This window comes from Epargyreus clarus, unplaced genomic scaffold (genome assembly GCF_041222505.1).
Source record: "Epargyreus clarus isolate Ecla_fem2 unplaced genomic scaffold, WU_Ecla_fem_2.2 ptg000010l, whole genome shotgun sequence".
Lineage (NCBI taxonomy): Eukaryota > Metazoa > Arthropoda > Insecta > Lepidoptera > Hesperiidae > Epargyreus > Epargyreus clarus.
The window spans coordinates 8,251,720-8,272,254 of NW_027332218.1; the positions used below are offsets into that span (position 1 = coordinate 8,251,720).

Sequence of the window (20,535 nt, forward strand, 5' to 3'; positions counted from 1 at the left end):
GGCGAACTGTTGCGTAATTTAATTGGAATTATTTTAGTTATTTTGAATTCAAAACTCGTTTTAAAAACAACATAGCACTTCTGTAAGCTAATGTAGTTGTGAAATAATTAAAAAAATTAAATTAAAAAAAAAAACAATCTACACACATCTAAATAGAGTCCCAATAAAATTTATAATAGTTATCTTAATCTTGAAACAAGTTATATAATGTTGAAACAAGAAATATGTTTTTCCGAGAATATTTATATTTCAAGATTAGTATAATGTGTTCTAGAAAATCATAATATAAGCTACATTCGATACCTATTTATTTGTTTATCGCTGCTCTAATTGCATAACTGTACGGTAGTCTTATCATTCTTCGGTCGATTAATTATCGCAACAAGTACCTTCTATATATCATCGTAACTACAACTGGTTTATTTAAATTTAAAATATTTTAAAGCCATTAGGCACCTTTTTATTTTTGCAAAGAGATAGTAACTTATCGTCGCGTAGGTACCTACTGCTGTCTGTCTAAAGAAAGACACGACTGCTTTGCATACTTAAATCGAATGCGTATCATACTTAACCACTTACGCTATTTATAAATGTATTATGTAAGTGTTGCTCGTTGGTCTAAATTTAACAAGAAAGCATTGTTTCACAAACACGCTACTGTAAAGAGTAAAAAACTATAATGAATCATAACGATCATTTTGATCTTCAGCCGTATATCGAACCGAATCGAATTTCTCCCCATAAATTCTTATTTTTAGAAAAAAGGTTAGGTAAGCTCTGTAATAGATAATAGCGAAGAGATATTATTCTTTAATTTGGTCTTTAAAAGGAGCTAAGGTACTAGGCAAATCAAAAAATATTTTTTCTTGAGTAGCAATCACATACAAGACCAGTTCACAAACCCCCAACGGAGAATAAAATACAATTTAAGATTTCTGCCTGGCCGGAGATCGAACCCGGAATCCTTCGTTTCAAACTGTAATCACAATGCCTTCGTAATGTAATCACAGTGCCATGGAGGTCGCGCGTGAAATAAAATCAAGAAAAACAAACGTAAAAGAGTTTGAGTTAAAAGATCTACATTGGTACAAAGACCTTGCTATTAACCCAGCTAGAAACATGACTCACTTTCCGCTCTATTGCGGGCGAGCACGCTCATAGCATCTAAACGTGTGTACGAACACCTAATCTTACGAATAATATTACAGCTTCTATCTGATTACTGCAATTTTCTCATCTAACGCCTATGTGCATGCTTTCAAAACGATTTTTAATAGTTTTCTATACTTCTAAGAGTTCTGACTATTTACAAAATAATATCGGGATAACTTTGACATAGCATTCATTTTAGCGTACTTACAAATTATTTTAGGATAGAAGGATTTAAAAAATACGCTCTTTAACCTCGTCTGCAATCAAAATTAAACCGAAATTTTCCGTAACATATCAAAGGTATGTATAATATTAAATAGATAAGTAGGTACGTTCGTGCCAAAACCCAAGGCAAAAAGTGTGCCCTGTGTGACATAAAGTCTACGAATTCCTCGCACGCACTAGATGACTAGAACTTCACGGGCAAATCCATAGCATAGGAAATAGTTCAGTTATTGAGTCCTCCGTCCTTGTACTGGCAAATAACGGTAGCTGGGCAGTCTCAACCGATTTCATTAATTATCATACAATTTATCAGCATCATCATTTTAGTGCACCACACGGACTTATTTAATTGCAGATTATTATGGTCACACAACTCAAACGGAGGTGAAGTAACAATATGTACCCAAGTATTTTTTATTATTCTGTGCCGTTACCACGCCCAGCTCTATCGTGTTTGAAATGTATCTGGAAGTTTTTATGCACATTGCAAGGTGAATTTTGTACATGTAGGTACGTAGTAGGTAGGTAGGTACTCTATATGCCAAGATAAGTAATCGATAAAAGATATAAGTAAATAAGTCGGTATCTCTTATGTACATTTAGATTTATACAAAATATACTTACATATTACTCTATAAATGTTTTCTGTGTAACCATATTTTAGTAAAATATATTAAATTGAAAAGGAGATTACCTAATATCAAAGTAAAATGAATATAAACGACATAGTTTAATTTGTAGTATGTCTTGTATACATACAGTAGTTACTTACCTAAACAAATATTATTATCTACTTACCCATTCATTCGTTGCAAATTTTTCCTTATAAGAAAACTACTATGTATTATAGTCTATTAATTATTGTGGGTAATGGAATTTACCCGCACATTATTCCTTTTAAAATGGCCTTACGAAATATGCAAAATTACCTATATTTTTTTTTAAATACTTGCGTAATAATATCTAAAAAATAATAATAATATCTACGTCGTTTCTATATCGCGGTGTAAGAGTCAGATGAACGTATCTACAAAAAATCAAAAATAGTTTTTATCACAAAACAGTTCACAATGTAGTCCTTTAAGAAAATTGCAAAACAACGTAACGCTATTCAACATTTCACAGGTTCCAAAAAAACTAAATAACATAAGAACCACTTTAGATTGAACCAATAACGTATTATGAGTACCGTTAAAATAGCTTTAATTCATCTGACTCTTACACCCCGATATATACTCAACTATTTATATGTATTACAGGTTAATGTTATTACTTATGTATCATTTCATAAAGTCCAATAGATTAATAAGTATCGTTGGACACACAGTCCAAAAAGTCGGAAATGCAAACGAGGATGCAGTTCGGCTGATGAGGAACAGTTATTGATGTCTATCAGTATTATTTACGTCTATCAGTATTCGTATTTCATTTCAAATAAACAAAAAACTCACGGGAGTAATTGAATAACAGTCAATTACAAATACCTACGGACAGAAGACATTTAACCTCAGGTGAACTGTTCGCACGTATGCTACTCTTATTATATGAAAAGGTTAAAAAGAAATATTGGTAACAATTACATTGAGATCAGCAATGTAAGATGTGCTATGCGGAGATAGAGCAAAATATATTATTTAGTTAAAGAAAATAATGATGTCCCCTTAATTTTCAATTTTTACCTAATTACATTATTGTCCTCAACCAAATTTTGGTTTCGGCCGAAGTTTCGGTTTCGGCCAGAAATCGGCCGATTCTTTTCGTTCGTGATCTCTTCGGCTAAGTTCGGCTTTGTTCGGGCGTTTGCATCGCAGGCGTACCATGTCCACCATCCTATTGACGTATGTCCACTGTACGCCGATGAGCCACTTTTAACTATCGATATAGTGAGACTTTGCTTATTGTTGTATTTATGTCCAAAAAAATATTTTATTATTTCATTTCGTGTACCCAATTGAAACAAAACAAAAATAAAAAAATAAATAGTGGTCTGATATTAAATATTATATTATACATAGTTATAGTTAAAATATTAGAAGTACCGTCACTATCAAATTCATAAAGCAATACACGAACGAAAAGAAATTTTATTAGAGGAAGAAGAGCTCTTTGTTACATTGTTACTATCATTCAGATACAATAGATCTCGAAGACTTCAATTTAAGCTACATTACATACATATCCGTGCTACTAAATTACCTTACTACTACGTAATACCTACCTTTTACAGACAGTAATTTAACGCTTGAATTGAACGAACGTTCAAGTAATTAATATCACTCGGAGTTTTTGTTCAGAGTCCAATAATGATTTATTCAGTAGCTTTAAGTGTTTCATGCCGATACCTGATTAGGTAGGCTGGATACACGATAAAAAGCATTTTAAAAATCGACTAAGATCCTTATAAGGCAGTCGGCTACATTTCTAAACGCAGAGGGCGTGGGCGTATTAAGAGCATGAAGTTTCCGGATCACTCCTTGGCATAGGCAAGAAAAGAGATCTTTAGCATAGAGATGTTTGTGGAACGCGAACCCACCAGACCCCTCCGTCCCTTAATCTCTCTCATAATTTATAGTATTTTCCTATACTCTTACATTATTTCATGGTTACCGTATTCTTGATTTACTCTTACTCTATGGGGTCTATTCGACTAACATTTACCCTGGCCCCTAACTTTTATCATAGTTATGACCTAATACTGCTCAATAGTTTTAGTCTACCACAGTTCCGGCTTAGTAGCTAAATAACACCTTTGATATTTAACCTTTATATGTCATGTGCGAATTGAACATTAATATATCACTTGGCGATAAAAAATTCGCGTAGGTGCACATTGGAGGTCTCAATAATGTTCTTAAAAGTGTGTGATGTCTTTTATAATACTTCGGTATTTTATTTCTATTATTATCTACCAATAAGTCACACTTAACCTATAAAAAGTACCTTACAATATACATATTTTGCATATATTCACGTACAAACAAATAAAAAGAATGTACCTACGACCCAACGACCCTAGACGGGGATTGAACCCGGAACCCCTGCACGTAGAACGCTGCGGTGAACACTGTACCTACCTACCTACAACGTGGTCTTAACTGAATCATGATTATAGGGCACATAGTACTCATGAGCTTAGAGCGACAAAAATGTTAAGTAACACCTTATATAGAAATAGGCCTTAAGCACAATATGACCTGAATCTGTCAAATTTCGTACAAAGATAACTTAACGAGAGTTGATTAGCTGCAAAAGAAAATGGTCCACTGATTTAGGCCCGTATCATATTGTCAGCATCAAAGGTCTTAGTTCAAATTGATTAGAATCATCCAAGCATAATGTTTGTATATCAGGCTGACCATGCTATTAATTAGCAGCTCTGAGGTCATGACACGAAATGTTGTGGAGCTATATATCTTAATACAGTTACATTTACACATATAACTTATTTTAATAAAGACTGCTATTTAAAATGACAGTATTTTTATTTATCTACCTTTTCCTAGCTTCCTATAAGGTGAGAGCCGAGAACATAAGCCACTGTTGGTGACATGAGCTGCAGTGACTTGCCACAGCCCACTTAGTGGCCTGAAATATTTAGATACAAATCTATATAATTGGGTAGGTATGTAACGCATTTATACTTTGTATATCATTGATACAAATACACTATTACACTAAAGATGTTAAAACTCTTATTCCTTTTGTAGGTCAGGTCAACATATCTCATCCATGCCGAAATTAAACGTCATTTGTATTTGGAATGGATTACAAATTTCCTTAGACACAACTACAATTGGGTAAAGTGTACTCGTTCAATACTTCTATTAAAAAATAAATAAACATTTGTGAGAACTAAGTGTTCGAGTAGTTAGGTGGTATATCTAGTTTATCACATCCTTAAAAGATAACAAAAGCGCCAGCACTACTGTTAGGTGTGAGGCGAAAAGAGAGCTCTCATGACACTCCTATTATAAATAACATAAGATCAAATGAAATATATGACATTTAGCTACTTCTTTAACATAAAAAAACCGTTTAAAAAGTATATATACAAGGTACCTACTGTTTTTAGAACAAGTAAAAAGCTCATAGACAAAAATCTTACGAAAATAATTTACATACTGTCTCTTGGAGACAAAATGTGTAGGAAACGGATGTGTCATAGCCAATAAGTAATGCAAATAAACATCATTATCAGTTACCGATAATCTCTAACAGAATTACTTTTCTAATTAATTAACGATCTTTACGTAATTGCAAATCGAATTTAGATTTTATTATGTATTTTTATCTACATTCTTGTTCAGTGACATAATGAATCATGAATTAGGTAAGCCTTCAGTACTTAGGCTTACCTAATGTAACGGCTCATAGTACACATAGTACGCAATAGTGCACAATACAAAAGTACAATTTTCATGTATAGTCTTCTTAAAATATTCTATAGCCACAAATACCTACATGTTCATCATTTATTAAGAGAAAAATATAATAGAAAATAAACTATAAGTATAATTTATTAATAAAGTAGCAAAGTGTTTTGCTCTGACGCCCAAAATTTACATAAAATAAGAGAAAACCACTTAATTAATGATTTATCTCGCTTCTACATTTATAGCCCTGTGTCACTCTTTAAGAGATTTTATGCAAGGCCCTCAGAAAAACGTGGCAAGGCCATTATTTTTTTAACATCAAACAAACAGCCAAGTGGATTTATTTTTATTGATGCCACACAAAAGAAAAAGTATTTTTTTGTTAGAACAATATAGATGAGACAATATATGAGTACGTGAATATTTAGCTTGGCACAGCCAGAACCATACCGATCTGGCACGGTATTTTCCGGGTTCGATCCTGGCGTGGAAGACATATCTGAATGAATAATATTTGTGTATTCTGCTTTCTATCTATCTATGGTATCCGGGACACATTGAAATAATTATTTATTTATTATGTAAATTACGGAGTATTAGCTATTTATTCGTAAATTTCCTCTAAAAATGTTTTTATTTGTCAAGAATTCAAAAAAAGAACTTACTAATAAGCCGTTTGTGGCTTCATTCAATTTCAAGGCGGCGAAGTATCTTTACTAATCTATGTGTTTAATATAAAGATTATGTATGTTCATTGTTTAGATAACCTAAGATTTAACTAATAGATTCAAATAGAGAATTAGTAAGTATTTTATGAATTTATTAATTCAGGAATGTGTGACAGTACAGCAAGTATGGTCACAGCCTAATCGTAATTCTTCTTACTTTAACTTATCTATAAATCAATACCAGCTATCTATATACGCTGAACTACTCATCATAGACAAGCTAGGTAATAATGTATTTCTTTGTAAAGGTGGGGTCTCTACTGCCTACCTATAAATTGTACCCACTCCAATCCCGCGTTTGGTCAGATTACGCCAACCTCTATGTAAATTGAATGAGATCATTGTCCAAATACCGATCGAATTGCTATATCACATTCTAGGGTCCAATAAACATCAATACAAACCATTACAATGAATAACGCGATAGAATGTTCCGAAGCAGCTTTGTCCGTTGTGAATCGATACAGTACAGACATTCGTAGTAGGTATATAAATAAAATTAGCTCCAGATCCCGGGAAAAATGACAAAAAAATGTTAGTGCGTTAAAAATAAAACGGCACGAATCGGTAGTGCTTGACGGAACCCACACATCGTCGGCACGTCTATTTTGTGATTGTTTGGTGACTCGTTCTGTTGATATTTACAAACAAGATTTTAAACAAGATGAGAGCATTATTTCTGAGTTTAAGGAAGAGTGAACAATGTGTGCGTTTCAAATAAGGATTCGGAGATTGTACGCAAATTAAGGACAAGTATTCGTTACATCCGGTTTCAAGGAACTGAAGACGTATTTCAGTGAAGAAAGTGTAAAATCTCCAAAGGCTAATGAGGACGAAAGATTTACAGTTGAATAGTGTTTGCCAAGTCTATTTGTTGCTGAAATTGTGCAAAGTTACGACCGGCGAGAGCAGCGCTTTGTTATCTCCGTGAAAATACAGTTTGTGTGGAGCGTGAGTTAGCTGCCGTTTAATGACCACTTATGATAACTGTAAAGTTTACGTGAAACTCGTTCTAATAATTAACTAGTAGATATTACAAGAACCCATCTTGTAAATGCTCATTAACCGGTAACATTCAATACATTTTGTGTGATTATTGTTGGTAGGTAAATTATAATGATTTTGTTATTCGTCATAAACGACTTTCCATGAAGAATCGTTTGTTCCAGACAGCTAATTTGTGAACAAACAATGTACTTAATATATTTTCGTGACCCAAACAAATGAAGTGTGTAATGGTGAAAAGTGTATTGAGCCGTACGTAACAAAGTGCCAATTAAATATTCAAGATTAACAACCGGCAGCTAAGTCAGTGTATCGTATTCGGGACATTTGTTTTAATATTCATTATATAATGACTGTTCGCCGATCGGCAGCCGGTGCGTTGCTTTCACTCAGTTCGCTATTAATTACGAACATGATTGTGTTCACTCGCTTCTATTTACTCAACTGTTTCGACTGCTGAAAGATAAAGAAACCAAGTACAACGCTGCACGACGCCCGTATCTTATCGGAACCACTCTATTGATCACTCATCATTATATCGCGAACGGCCCGCCTTATACGGACGAGCGGACCACCTTTATTGTCCAATTTAACGTGTAGACGTGTACTTTTAGAGCGATGTTACCGGTGAAGTCATAATGTGTGGGGTACTAAAATAGAAATACAGTGTGCAGGAAAATAGTTTCAATAATATCGTGTTGTGGTTTATTATCGAACGGAAATGGCGGCAAAATCGCCTACAACCAGTGTGAGGTCGCGGGAGATGATCGGTGGCGACCAGTTCAGTCAGCGACGCGAAGTTTTCGACAAGCACGACACTATGTTCGTGCCTCTGCCGTCACCCACCACAGTGTTACCAGTGTACAAGGACGTCGAGCCAATCGTCACTTCGAACCACGGCAAGACCACATCCAACTTCAAACGGAACACGGCTGGCTATTCCAGTATGCGGGAATCGAGAAACGAAGACCGAAATTACGATTTTCGACCACGAAAGTATTCCGATAACTTTACTTCCGAGCTGAATCAACGCGACGATGTCGAATACAGGCACACCATGACGGAGCGGACCAGACGCTTGTCCAAGTTGCGGAGGGAGTTTTTAAATTCAAACCTACACGAGCCAAACAGTACATTCACTCGTTCCGGAGTTCGCGCTTCAATGCCAACAAACAGCACATCGCCAATTAAATATAAAATCGAAAGTCCTAATTTATATAAGTTTCCGTTTGCTGAGCCGTATACTACACCAACGCCCGTGCGCCGGGTTATTGTTGACTTAGGACCGGCTGATGAAGACAACCTTTCAGAAGGTAAAGAGAACAAAGATCCGGAGGAAAAAATTAAGTATCACAGTTTGTCAAGCGAAGGGAGCCCGACAAAAGTTGATCATCATAAACTTTTCGAAGAACTTGTTAAACGTTACTCTCCCCAACGTAAAACTGTTGACTGGACTTTGCCGCCGACCATGCGAAGACCACGGGTAGTGGGTTCGGTTCCTAAGTCAACCTCTAGTGCTGCCGATAGTCTCGATACGAAGGCTTCGAAAGAAAAACTCGAAATTACAGATAATGATGAAGTTTTTGAAAAGAAAGAGGACCAGAAAGAGACTGAAAAACCAGCGGAGCCTGAAGTCGTTACTGAAGTAACACCACAGGTAGAAATCATACAGAACGGTCCTGAAAATATAAAAACAGATGAAGATACAGGCCAAAAAGACGCGAAAACAAACGATTCGAAGGCATCCTTGATTGCCGCGGAAGCAGAAGATCACGTGCCCGAGTTATTTACCATTCAAATGCAGATAAGCAGGGAATCCTCGCCTGCCTCCAAAAAACCACCGCTCGAAACTATAACTGACTTAACCATTCCAGAAATGATTAAAAAGATGACTGCAGAGGGTGAATGTTTGGAGATTCAGAAAAATGATGTGAAGAAAGTGAAGAGAAAGAGAAGTTTCCTAGATAAGCTTCTGGGTCGTAACAAGGGAAATAAAAACTAAAGTATAAATATGACATATACATACTGCATAGCCTCACTGCATTGCTGCAAGCGTACCAAAGATTATATAAAATTTTCTGTACGGTTACGGCTTATAAATGACGTCAGCATTTGTAATCTTAAGATAATGATTGAAGCAATTTATAGTAATGTAATATAACAATACTACTTTTCATGTAGGTAATTACATTGGCATACAAAACCGTCGAAGGCCAGACTTCCTCTATTTTTTATCTTAATGCAATGGTAGGTTATCAGAAACTGATAAATGTAAGTGCCATGTGACACTCCCTATCGACCAAATTCTAATTGTATTAACAAAATGTAATTTTGTAACTTAAATATGTAAATTATTAAGCAAGTTATTTATTATCGTGAATATTATGTTGTTTGGCGCAAAATGTGATCAATTTTCCTCTTAAGTCTTAATTAATATGACTCATATTGTTTTTCGTTAATTTAGTGTATATCTTGTAGGACAAATGTTATAGATTAAAGCGCGTTATTAATACTCAGTCTATAGAAACTTTGCCTGCCAAAGATTGAAATTTGTCAATTTTATTATAAAGGTATTGTCAGATGTCAATCTTTGATGGGCAAAGCATTGGATAGATTAATTATTAATAATGGGCGTTGGTTACCATTAATAAAAACCACAGAATAATTTTCTGTTATGTTTTGTTATTTCAGTTTTTTTTATTTTGTAGTAATATATAAATATTAATTAATTAATTATTTTTGCTGTGGTAATGAAGTCAGTTTTCTAAATAAATGTTTTGAAATAAAATATAACTTTTATTTATGTCAAAGTAACAAAAAATAAACTATTTCAATGTAATACAACCAAAATCAAAAAGCGTAACAAAAAACCTATGTAAAATGAATGAATAAATAATATAAATATCATAGGATACAAAATTCCTTTAAAACAAATTAACATTACTTTTTTTAATAACCTGATAAAAGTATTGCACTTTACCCTTTCAGAAACAAGTTAGGTTTATGATATGTAGCTATCGTTAAAATTTATTGGAGGCCTTTGAGTGGATTAGAAACATTTCAACACATATTCTAACTCATTTCAAACAATAAGTAGGCTTAGACAGCTAGGATATGCTTCATGGGGCGCAGTTATAAAGCTTTAATACAGTTATATCTGTTTCACTGCAAAAATACCACCTTTAATTAGTGATAATAATATTAACAATTATGGAGCAAAAGCCACAATAACACACAATGTTTATAATTGAATTATTTATCCTCATGGGGTTTATTTAATTTGTTGACATACTCATATATTTTCCTGTATTCCTATAGCAATGGAATCGAAATAATTAATAATTAATTTTGGCTTATTTGTTTACGAGTTTTATCAGTAATTTTGCATATGTTACCGGTATTGTATTTAAGCATTTAGACAATATTTTTCCGAGATAAAATATTTCGTAACAGTTTAGTCTTGTTCGTCCTATATAATAAGTATGAGACAATTACCATTCTACTTGGTAATATTACCATATTACCCATATCTGCGCCCTACAAATGCAAATTTATCACGAAAAGCATGTAAACAAACATTTGTTATTTATATTATTAAAGAAATCATGAAACACTTCATTTCAATGAGGTAACATATCCGTTATCCCTCTATAGCAATCCCTTGCATATTTATATACATTTTTTTAAACACTTAATTTATTTTATGATCATTCCTAATAGGCTCTTTACAAATGGATATTATAACAATAACTGGTTTAATTAAACATTACTTCTTAATTTGTTGACTCATCAATTGATATTGCACATTATGTAAAGTTAACAAATGAGCTAAAAACAAATTACTAAATTGATCTATTTAGACTAGTGATTCCCAACCTTTTTAGAACAACAATGTTTTGTTATTGACAGAAATAATAAGGTTCGAGTAGATTCCATAATTACATACTAATTATACTTCCTTAATTATTTTATATATGGCAGTGTAACAACACATTTAATTAAAGTGTATAATTTGGTATAGTCCGCGCCAAACTGCTAGTCCGCTCTGAAGTTGTTGCAAGCAGATGTAGTCATACAATTTGCTATGGAGATGCGATTCATTTCTATATACAGAGCAGACTAGCAGTTTTACAATACTGTAGGTGTCGATCAAAAGTTGAGAACCAATTGAGACAATTTGCTATTTCCCTTCTCTATCCAGTTTGCGCAAGGTGGCTTCTAAGTTGAAGAGGTGGTCATCTTCCACATCAGGTGCCAGTTGCCGCATAGCTTCGGCCAGGTTGTACACATACTCCTTGTTAGGGCCGCTCGGACCTTGGCAACTGATCACTTGCTTTGCAATGTCTTCTATGGATGCCGGACCTGTAACGAATACACACTTCTGTTTATTCCTAGGCAGTTGCAAAAGTATATTCCTTGAAAACATGTAATAAATGAAGTCACATATGTTGTTAATATTACACATAAACAAAAAATACCAAAAGTATTACACATAAGATATTGTTGAAACTATCAAATTAACAAATGTAAGTTCATAACATATTGTTGGTATAACAAATGAAACAATATCTATTAACAAGGAGATGAAGGCAATTTTTAGCTGTGATATGCTCATAGTTAGCTTAAGTTAATTCGTTTTGGGGGTCTGAGGCTCAAATCAGGCACCTATGATTTTCAGAATTATCTTTGTACTTGTTTTAAAAATGAATTATCACATGCTAAAGCATTTAAGGATAACATACTGAGGAAAACTGCACAGAATCGGAAAAGGATGTGTAAAGTCTACCAATTTACACCCCTCTGGGAGCACACCTATGCCTAGCACTGACACAGTAATAGGTTAAAAATGTGTATTGTGTCAGTGTGTATTACCAATGGATTTAAAGGATAATAATGTTGATGTTGGAATACATAGTAACAAAATCAATCCTTACCAGCAAAAGATTCATTCTCCTGAGTCGCCACATACAGTGTCAGCACAAACGGCTCCCTACTCTTGTCTTTTGGATGGAATGTAACAGTTTTCTTAGAGTACCCATTCTTTTCTCTGTAATCCAAATGTTTTGTGACTTGTTCTATATCTTCAGTTCTTATTTTATAAGCTACACCCCATACTGCACTGTTTGGGTCTTCACTTGGTATCAATGTTACTACTCGACCAGGCTGGAAAATATTATGTTTTCCAAGTTTAATGACATGTATTAATAAGACAATGAAAGAACTTTGAAAGGTAGGCAAATACATACAATTATATTTAATATTATACTTAATTCTATACCACTTTCTACAAATCAGATCACAATAATTTGTCTAGTGAATAAGATAAGATCTTTTTCTTTCTATATTGTATATTGTAGCATTGCAAATGCTCATTTGATGCATGCTCATGCAGTCCACCTGATAGTAAGTGGCTACTGCCACTCTTGAACATCTGTAATCAATCCTAGATTGGATTCCTACCTAAGATAGGCAACAGCTGCATTGCTGCCCCTGAGGACTTATTTGGAACAGCTTGGAAAAGTATGTTTCCCATAGCATAGTCTTCAGAACAGCAGCACTTATCACTGCAGATATGGATTAAGCATTTAATCCTAAGAGATTTTTGTGATTAACTTCAGCTCAGTTTCGGAACCTATATGCTGGTAGTATAAATTACATTACAGTCAGGTATGAATCCTATTTAAGTTGGTAACAGATACCTTCTAAAAGAGTGATCATTTTATACACATTAGACTGCTCATTTTAAATCTAGATTTCCTTATTAGGAAGAAATATATGATGTGAAAAAATACATAAATTCTTGGTGCAAATAATAACAAAAATGTATTAAGTATATTAAAAAAAGATATGTATAAAATTTGTAAAAAAAAAGGTTGAAAACTGTCATAAAAATTAAAACCCATCCTATAATTAATTCTTACCTTCTCAGGCACTCCTCTGTGATCAATACTATGCTGGTAAAATCTTCTTAAGTAACCTTTGATGTAACCAACAATTTTGGTTTCATATTTAAAATCAACTTTCCACACCAAAGACCCGTATCCAAAAACCCACATGGTCGATTTGCGGTTTAAGCTTGATGAGTCTGCATTTTGTTCCACTCAGTAATTTCATATTTTATAAAATTCCATCAATCTGGAAATTGTTAGGAAATATGTTTGTTTAACATTTCACATGTTTGACAAATGACAATGCATATGATTATGACTTTTTCGTCTTTAGTTTATGGCAATGTTCTCAGAGTAATTATAAAGTAGACTCAACTTACTTGGATGAATCTCCATAAAGTGCACATATTGAAACAGGTAAAATTAAACCGCATTTTGTCGACAAAAAAATATAAAAAAAATAAAAAAAAAAATTTTTTGGGTTTTACGTAAGTAAGTATATCGCTATAACTTTTAAACTAAGAGGTTCAAACAAAAGTAACAATGATTGCCAATGATAGTCCGTACTGATCCATGAAAAAAAAAAACAAAAAAAAATCATCTTCCCAGGAAAAAAATGTCAGATTAGTGCAAAAAAGCACTTTTTTAGGTAAAATTTTCAGTAATCATCAATTTCCTCAAAATAATCTAGGCATTTTATTTTTTTATTATTGTTTAAGTAATGCAATTCTACGTCGTATTAGCTTTCAAACACTAAAAAAACCACGCCTCTAACTAACCACTGAGGACTAAGCTGGAACGCCTCGGAAAAGTCTGTCTCCCTTACCACACCCTTCAAACCGGAACACAGCAGCGCTTAACACGGCTGTTTTATTAGGTAGAAATAGGTGTGGCGGTGGTGCCGCCGGAGTCGAACCACAAAGGGTTCTACCACCTTCATCACAAAGGGTTCTACCACCTTCAAATCACGATGCTGTGAACATTTATAAACATTATTTAATGTATACAACTTAAATAGTTTTAAACAGTTATTTCTCAACTGCCAAGGCTCGTACGAACTACCGGGGCTAAGTTATTAAAACTTGGTACTATTTAAAATAAGTTTATTCTTAACTTGCGATAAAAGGATTCACCTAGATAAATTATAATATTGACTTAGGTATGTGTAATTTATAACAATGCAGGTATCACTTTTTTTTTTTTTTTTTTGTTTTTGCGATGGCTTCTCGGTCTTATGACCATTTTGCCAATGTCAAGTTGATGTACGTTTAAAAACGGGGAAATTCAAAATATAAAAAAGTAAAGATCGATTAATTTGGAAAAGGACAAGGATCAGGGAAGTTTAGGAAAATATAGATAAATAGGAAAGGAATATAAGTATTAAGTAATTATCAAAGGTTGATATTGTTTGTAGATAAATAAGATGCTAAGATTGAATATATTTGTGGATTATCAAATATTAATAGGGTAGTAATACAAAGAGGAAAAGGAACACGGAGAGAAATAAGGCTTTGCAACAAGGAAGAGCGGTCATAAAGTGGACAAGCAAAAAATATATGATTTAAATCCCCCTCATCAACACCACAAGGACACATTGCGTTATTAACAATACTAATTCTAGATAGATGTTTGGGAGAACAGACATGACCCAGTCGTGAACGTATCAAAATAGATGTAACTTTTTTACCAAGTTTAACCCTAGAGAACCACGGTTTAGCTGGAATGTTAGGTTGAATAAGTGCATAAAATCTACCTTTAAATTTACAAGTTTGAAACCAAATTTCATTCCATGATTCTCGAAGGTAAACCTTAGGCAAGGTGAGTAAATCATAAGTATAATTGATGTATGGACAAATATCACCACATTCTATAGCATCAGTCGCAATCTCGTCAGCCCTAACATTTCCTTTGATGCCGCAATGACTAGGTATCCATGCAAATGATACCTCAGTATGATTAATGGAACAATTTAAAAGTAATTTTCTAATTTCCATAATTGGAGGACAATTTTTAGCTTTAAATGGAAATTTAGCTAAAGCTTGTAAAGAACTTAAAGAATCAGTAAATATGACGGCTCTCCTTAATTTCATGAGTAATACATACTCCAAAGCCTTCAATAAGCCGAAACACTCGCCTGTAAAAACAGAAGATTCTGGTGGTAATTTAACTTTCTGTACAATCTCATACTGCTGATGATACACACCCACACCCACGCATCCAGCGTTTGACTTTTTTGATGCATCCGTATAAATATAATGCCAGCCATTCCAATTAGTTGCCAGAACGTTATTAATTTGTTTATCTATTTCTTTACTGTATTTATTTACACCAATATTGGAACATATATTTGGAGATATGGTTATACACTTATAATCGTATTTATAAACAGGTAAAGTAACTGACCGGAATGTTGGAGATGATAAAGATTTAAATTTTTGATAACTATTAACAATACAGGTTTTATGTTTCCAAAAAGTTGATTTATGAACATTTTGTGACAAAATTTGTAATATAGGAAATAAGGGATGTTCAGAAAACTGTAAAGATCTAAATATGAAACGATCTGATAAGTACTGACGTCTTAAACGCAGAGGAGGATCATTACATTCAACTTGTAAGGCGTTTATTGGACTCGACTTCATACAACCTGTTATTAATCTCAGACATTTTGATTGAATATTGTCTAATTTTTTCCAACCGTGTAAACAACCAGGCTCTAATAGAAATGTACCATAGTCAAGGACGCTTCTAATTAATGCATTATATAATAGCTTTAATGAATAAGGGTGAGCGCCCCACCAAACTCCCGTGAGACACCTTAAAATATTAATATTACGTTCACACTTAGAAGCAATATATTCACAGTGTGGAAGACCAGTAAGCTTCGAATCTAAAACTAAACCAAGAAATTTGGTTTCTGACTTTATCGGGATTTCATCGTTGTCAAAAAGAATTTTTACCGCAGGGATGCTTCGTTTTCTAGAAAAAATGACTGTAGTACTTTTGGGGGCAGATATATCTAAACCATTTAAAATTAACCAAGACTTTAATGAATCCAGTGAATGTGAAATTAGATCACAAGCAATGGGAATTGAAGCATTATTGGTGTATAAAAGAAGATCATCTGCATACTGTAACATTTTTACGGGACTTATGATGGAGTATACTATGTCATATGTATAAATATTGTATAAAAGTGGACTGAGAACAGACCCCTGAGGGAGTCCTTTCCACACAAGTCTCTCAATACAGGCGCCGTCATTAATAAACAATTTAATTTTCCTCTCAGTGAGGAGGTTTAAAACAAAGTTTGTGAGCATCTCCGGAAGACCTAAATTATTCATCTTTTGGCGTAACACTGGAAGAAGGACACTATCGTATGCAGTTTGAATGTCTAAAAATACAGCTACAAGTGACTCACTATTTGTGAATGCAAGTCGAATATCGGTACAAAATATAGCAATGCTATCTAATGTACTTTTACCTTTTCTGAAACCAAATTGAGTGCTTGAAATTAAGTTATTATGTTCAATGAACCATTCTAAACGATTTTTTATTAAATGTTCAGCTATTTTTGCTAAAACGGATGATAAGGCTATAGGTCTATATGATGTAGTCTCCACACATACATATATGATGTATGTATGTGTGGAGCTAACTTGTCCATAAAATTAAAAGCAAGTGTTGTCGAAGGATAAGTGAAATTGGATTCTTTGTAGACTGAACGGAATCGTTTAATATTTTTCCAAACAACTGAAGATCGGGTGTCGGGTGAAACTAATGAGCAGAATGTTCTCCACCCGTTAGACTTTTTCTTTTTCAAAAATTTATGTGTATTATTAATAGTTTCAGATAATATTTTGAAGTTCACAGGTGTCATTTCACAGCTATATTGCTTTTCAGCCTCTTTTCGCTTTTTAACGGCCTCCGTACATTCTTCATCCCACCAAGGTGGAGATGAAATTTGGCAATTTTTTGTAATGTCATTTCGTTCGGGAAATATTTTATTAGCTGCCCCTTGCAACGTGCTTACAAAAGCATCATTGCAAAGAGGTTCGTTATTATAACATACTTTAGGAAGTAACGTGAATTTAGAATCTGTATAATTTTGATAATCTGCCAAATTTGTTTTATTTAATCTATATCTGGGCCGAATCATATGTTTTTGTGACAAGTTATGGCTAAACGGTGAAGGCATGTTTATTAAAATTGGATAATGATCACTGCCGTATGTAAGAGGAAGTGTATCCCAGGATAATACCGAGGCAAGGTTAGGTGAACATATGGACAAATCAACAGCACTTATATTCTCAACGGGACTAGTACGGCGTGTAGGCTTACCTGTATTTAAAATACACAGATTATTACTATCTATTATTTCTAACATTTGTTCGCCGTAATAGTTATTTATGGCGCTGCCCCATGTTTGGTGATGACAGTTAAAATCTCCTAAAATTAAAATTGGTTGCGGCAGGGTTGGTAATATTTCTTTAATTGTATCAAATACTAGTAGGGAAGGATGAGCAATGTAAACTGTCACATAACATACATTATCTATAGATATTGCGAGAATTGGAATATCATCATTAACAGGGAGAGAGACAGAAGAGAAATTTACAGAATTTTTGACAAGGGTGGCTATACCACCATAACCATCTGATCTATCCTTTCGGAGACATGTGTATCCAGGTATTTTAAAGAAACTACCCGGAGACAACCATGTCTCCGAAAGGGATATAAGTAGTGGGTCATATTTATTAATTAAATAAGCAAGATCAGTTTTCTTGCTTATTATGCTTCTGCAGTTCCACTGCAGGATTTTGGATTTGTGATCCATTATCAATTGTGATTTGTTTCAAAATTTCAACAAGAGCAGCAGCGTTGTTCGGTGAACATATATTATTTTGTAACAAAAGATTTATTAAAGATACTATTATTTCATTTACATTTGTTTGTTTATTTACATCTACATTTGTGTTAATTAAACTGCCATTACTGGGCAATGGAATATCATATTCTCTAATCATAGATTGATGTGTAACTTGATCATATCCTTTCTGTTGTTTAGGAGGGGAGCGAGGTTTTAAAAATACTGTTTTCTTATATGAAGATCTATTTTGTTGGACAGTTGAATGATTGGCATGACTTAACTTATTTGATCCTGGATAACATATTGTTGCTGAGGTGTTTTTAAAGCATCTGAGTAAGACTTTGGGATAGGAGGATGCAATTTTGATGCTTCTGCATATGATATACAACTTTGAGCCATAGTTAATTTTATTTGTTTATGTCTAACAAATTCGGGACAAGACTTGTCAGTTGCAAAATGAGCACCAGTACATGAACAACATAGCGCACAATCATCCTCAATATCACACGAATCACCAGTGTGGCCTTCACCGCACTTAAAGCAGCGTGGCTTGGAACGACACTGGGTCTTTGTATGACCATACCTACAACATTGATAACACTGGATGGTAGGGTAGGTGTACAGTTCAACAGCAAGGGCATTATAACATATATAAATATGTTTTGGTAAAATTTGACCATCAAAAGTTAACACAACAGTTTGTGAAGGTTTCCACACAGGAGAGCCATCGACCATTACCTTATAATTAAGACGTCTAATTCTTATTATTTCTCCACAACCAAATGGTACTGTTATAGATTCTTTAATATCTTCAGGCGACCATTCTACTGGCACACCTCTAATCAAACCCATTCTAGTAATACAAAATGTTGGAATAAAAGCTTTTAAATTATTTGAACTTAAACTGGAGTGTTGTAGGAATGCATTAGCATCAACATAGTTTGAGAATGCTAGGGAGATCTTGTTCCTGCCAATCTTTTTAATGCTGCCATTGATAATATTTCTAAAGGAGAATTTTTGTAGGAACAGGTATCACTTATATATTATTGTTATTTTTAGGTCCATAGACAATGTACAGACCTTTGTAATATGGCTTTTTATATCTATGTCATATAATTATTCTGTTCCTCGCGTCATAGTTTGAACGAGAAGAGGTAAATTCAAAATCAAAAATAACCTGATGGATATTCAGGAGTATTTCTTTTATCTTTAATATGAATATAGTGCAACAGTGAAACCTTGACGTTTACTCATAATTGATAAAGTAATCATGAATCCTGGATAAATAATTTCCAAACACAGGCCAATGTTCTAGACTGGCCAAAATTTTCATGGATAATCTCTAGTCTAAAATATCGGGTACCATTATTTAAGTGATCAAACAATGCCTACCATAGCACAAAAGCTGTGCCACGATATCGTGGACCCAATATTAGCGTCATCATCTGCTAACATCGCACAATATGTTCAATCAAGAAAATCTTTCAAATCTGTTCATGGAAACTCCTCTATTCGGTTTGCTAAACCTACAAAGTCAATAGTTATCGAAAAGAAAAAAATAGTAAGCCAATTGGAGCCATCTAGTAAGACTGTTATTAGCCAATTAAAGTCAAAAGATCGAATTCTAAGAAAAGAATTTGTTGATGTAGGAGTAAATACATTGATTTCTGGGCCTCTGAGGTGTGATAACAACTGTGTTACGAATGTTCGTAAAAGAGACCAGTGCAGCTGTAAATTGAGAAAGAAAATTAATTTTCAAGCTAGTACCAAACAAGTCCAGACACTTAATAAGACTTGTTCACGGTCTGACAAAGCCTGCACCCATTGCATCGACACTATGAATACTGGTACCCAGTTTATGGAGAACCTTAACAGATTAAGAACTCAAATTAGCAACAGACTGTTACTAAATCAAAGTAATGAGTTTGAACCACAGTTCAGTTTCAGGAATACTCCACGGACATCAAGTAGAATGAGTAAAACAATAAATTTAAACCAATATGGAAAAAGATGGGCTCTATCCAGTTACCCTACAAGAGGTCCTGATTTTTAATTAGCTTGTTTTAAATTCTAGCATCTTTATATTTAACCAAGGTTAATTTTTACAATGCAAAATATAAAAAGTGGATTTTCCCACTTTACCTCTACATATTATGTGATAAATACATTTTGTTTATAGTTCTTCATGAACACATAGAGACATAATTGATATTATACTGTGTAAATTAAGCTAAGCCCCTGTTTCCAAATAAAAAATACTAAAACTCAGCTGTCTGATTATAATTATGTACCTA

General features: G+C 33.7%; 3 protein-coding genes across 3 annotated transcripts; 2 read left to right on the forward strand and 1 right to left on the reverse strand.

Moving 5' to 3' along the window:
* Positions 1 to 6,918: 6,918 nt before the first annotated feature.
* On the forward strand, positions 6,919 to 10,276 carry LOC140745489 (uncharacterized). The gene has a single exon (XM_073077371.1). It carries the CDS (start codon positions 8,205 to 8,207, stop codon positions 9,483 to 9,485), a length of 1,281 nt encoding a protein of 426 aa, XP_072933472.1. The 5' UTR covers positions 6,919 to 8,204; the 3' UTR covers positions 9,486 to 10,276.
* LOC140745490 (putative glutathione-specific gamma-glutamylcyclotransferase 2) lies at positions 10,267 to 13,704 on the reverse strand. Its single transcript, XM_073077372.1, has 3 exons — positions 13,405 to 13,704; positions 12,418 to 12,646; positions 10,267 to 11,845 (listed from the first exon to the last, which is right to left on the reverse strand). The coding sequence occupies exons 1-3, from the start codon at positions 13,537 to 13,539 to the stop codon at positions 11,664 to 11,666; spliced, it is 546 nt and encodes a 181-aa protein (XP_072933473.1). The 5' UTR covers positions 13,540 to 13,704; the 3' UTR covers positions 10,267 to 11,663.
* Positions 13,705 to 19,351: 5,647 nt separating this feature from the next.
* On the forward strand, positions 19,352 to 20,509 carry LOC140745493 (uncharacterized). Its single transcript, XM_073077375.1, has one exon. It carries the CDS (start codon positions 19,626 to 19,628, stop codon positions 20,292 to 20,294), a length of 669 nt encoding a protein of 222 aa, XP_072933476.1. The 5' UTR covers positions 19,352 to 19,625; the 3' UTR covers positions 20,295 to 20,509.
* Positions 20,510 to 20,535: the final 26 nt, after the last annotated feature.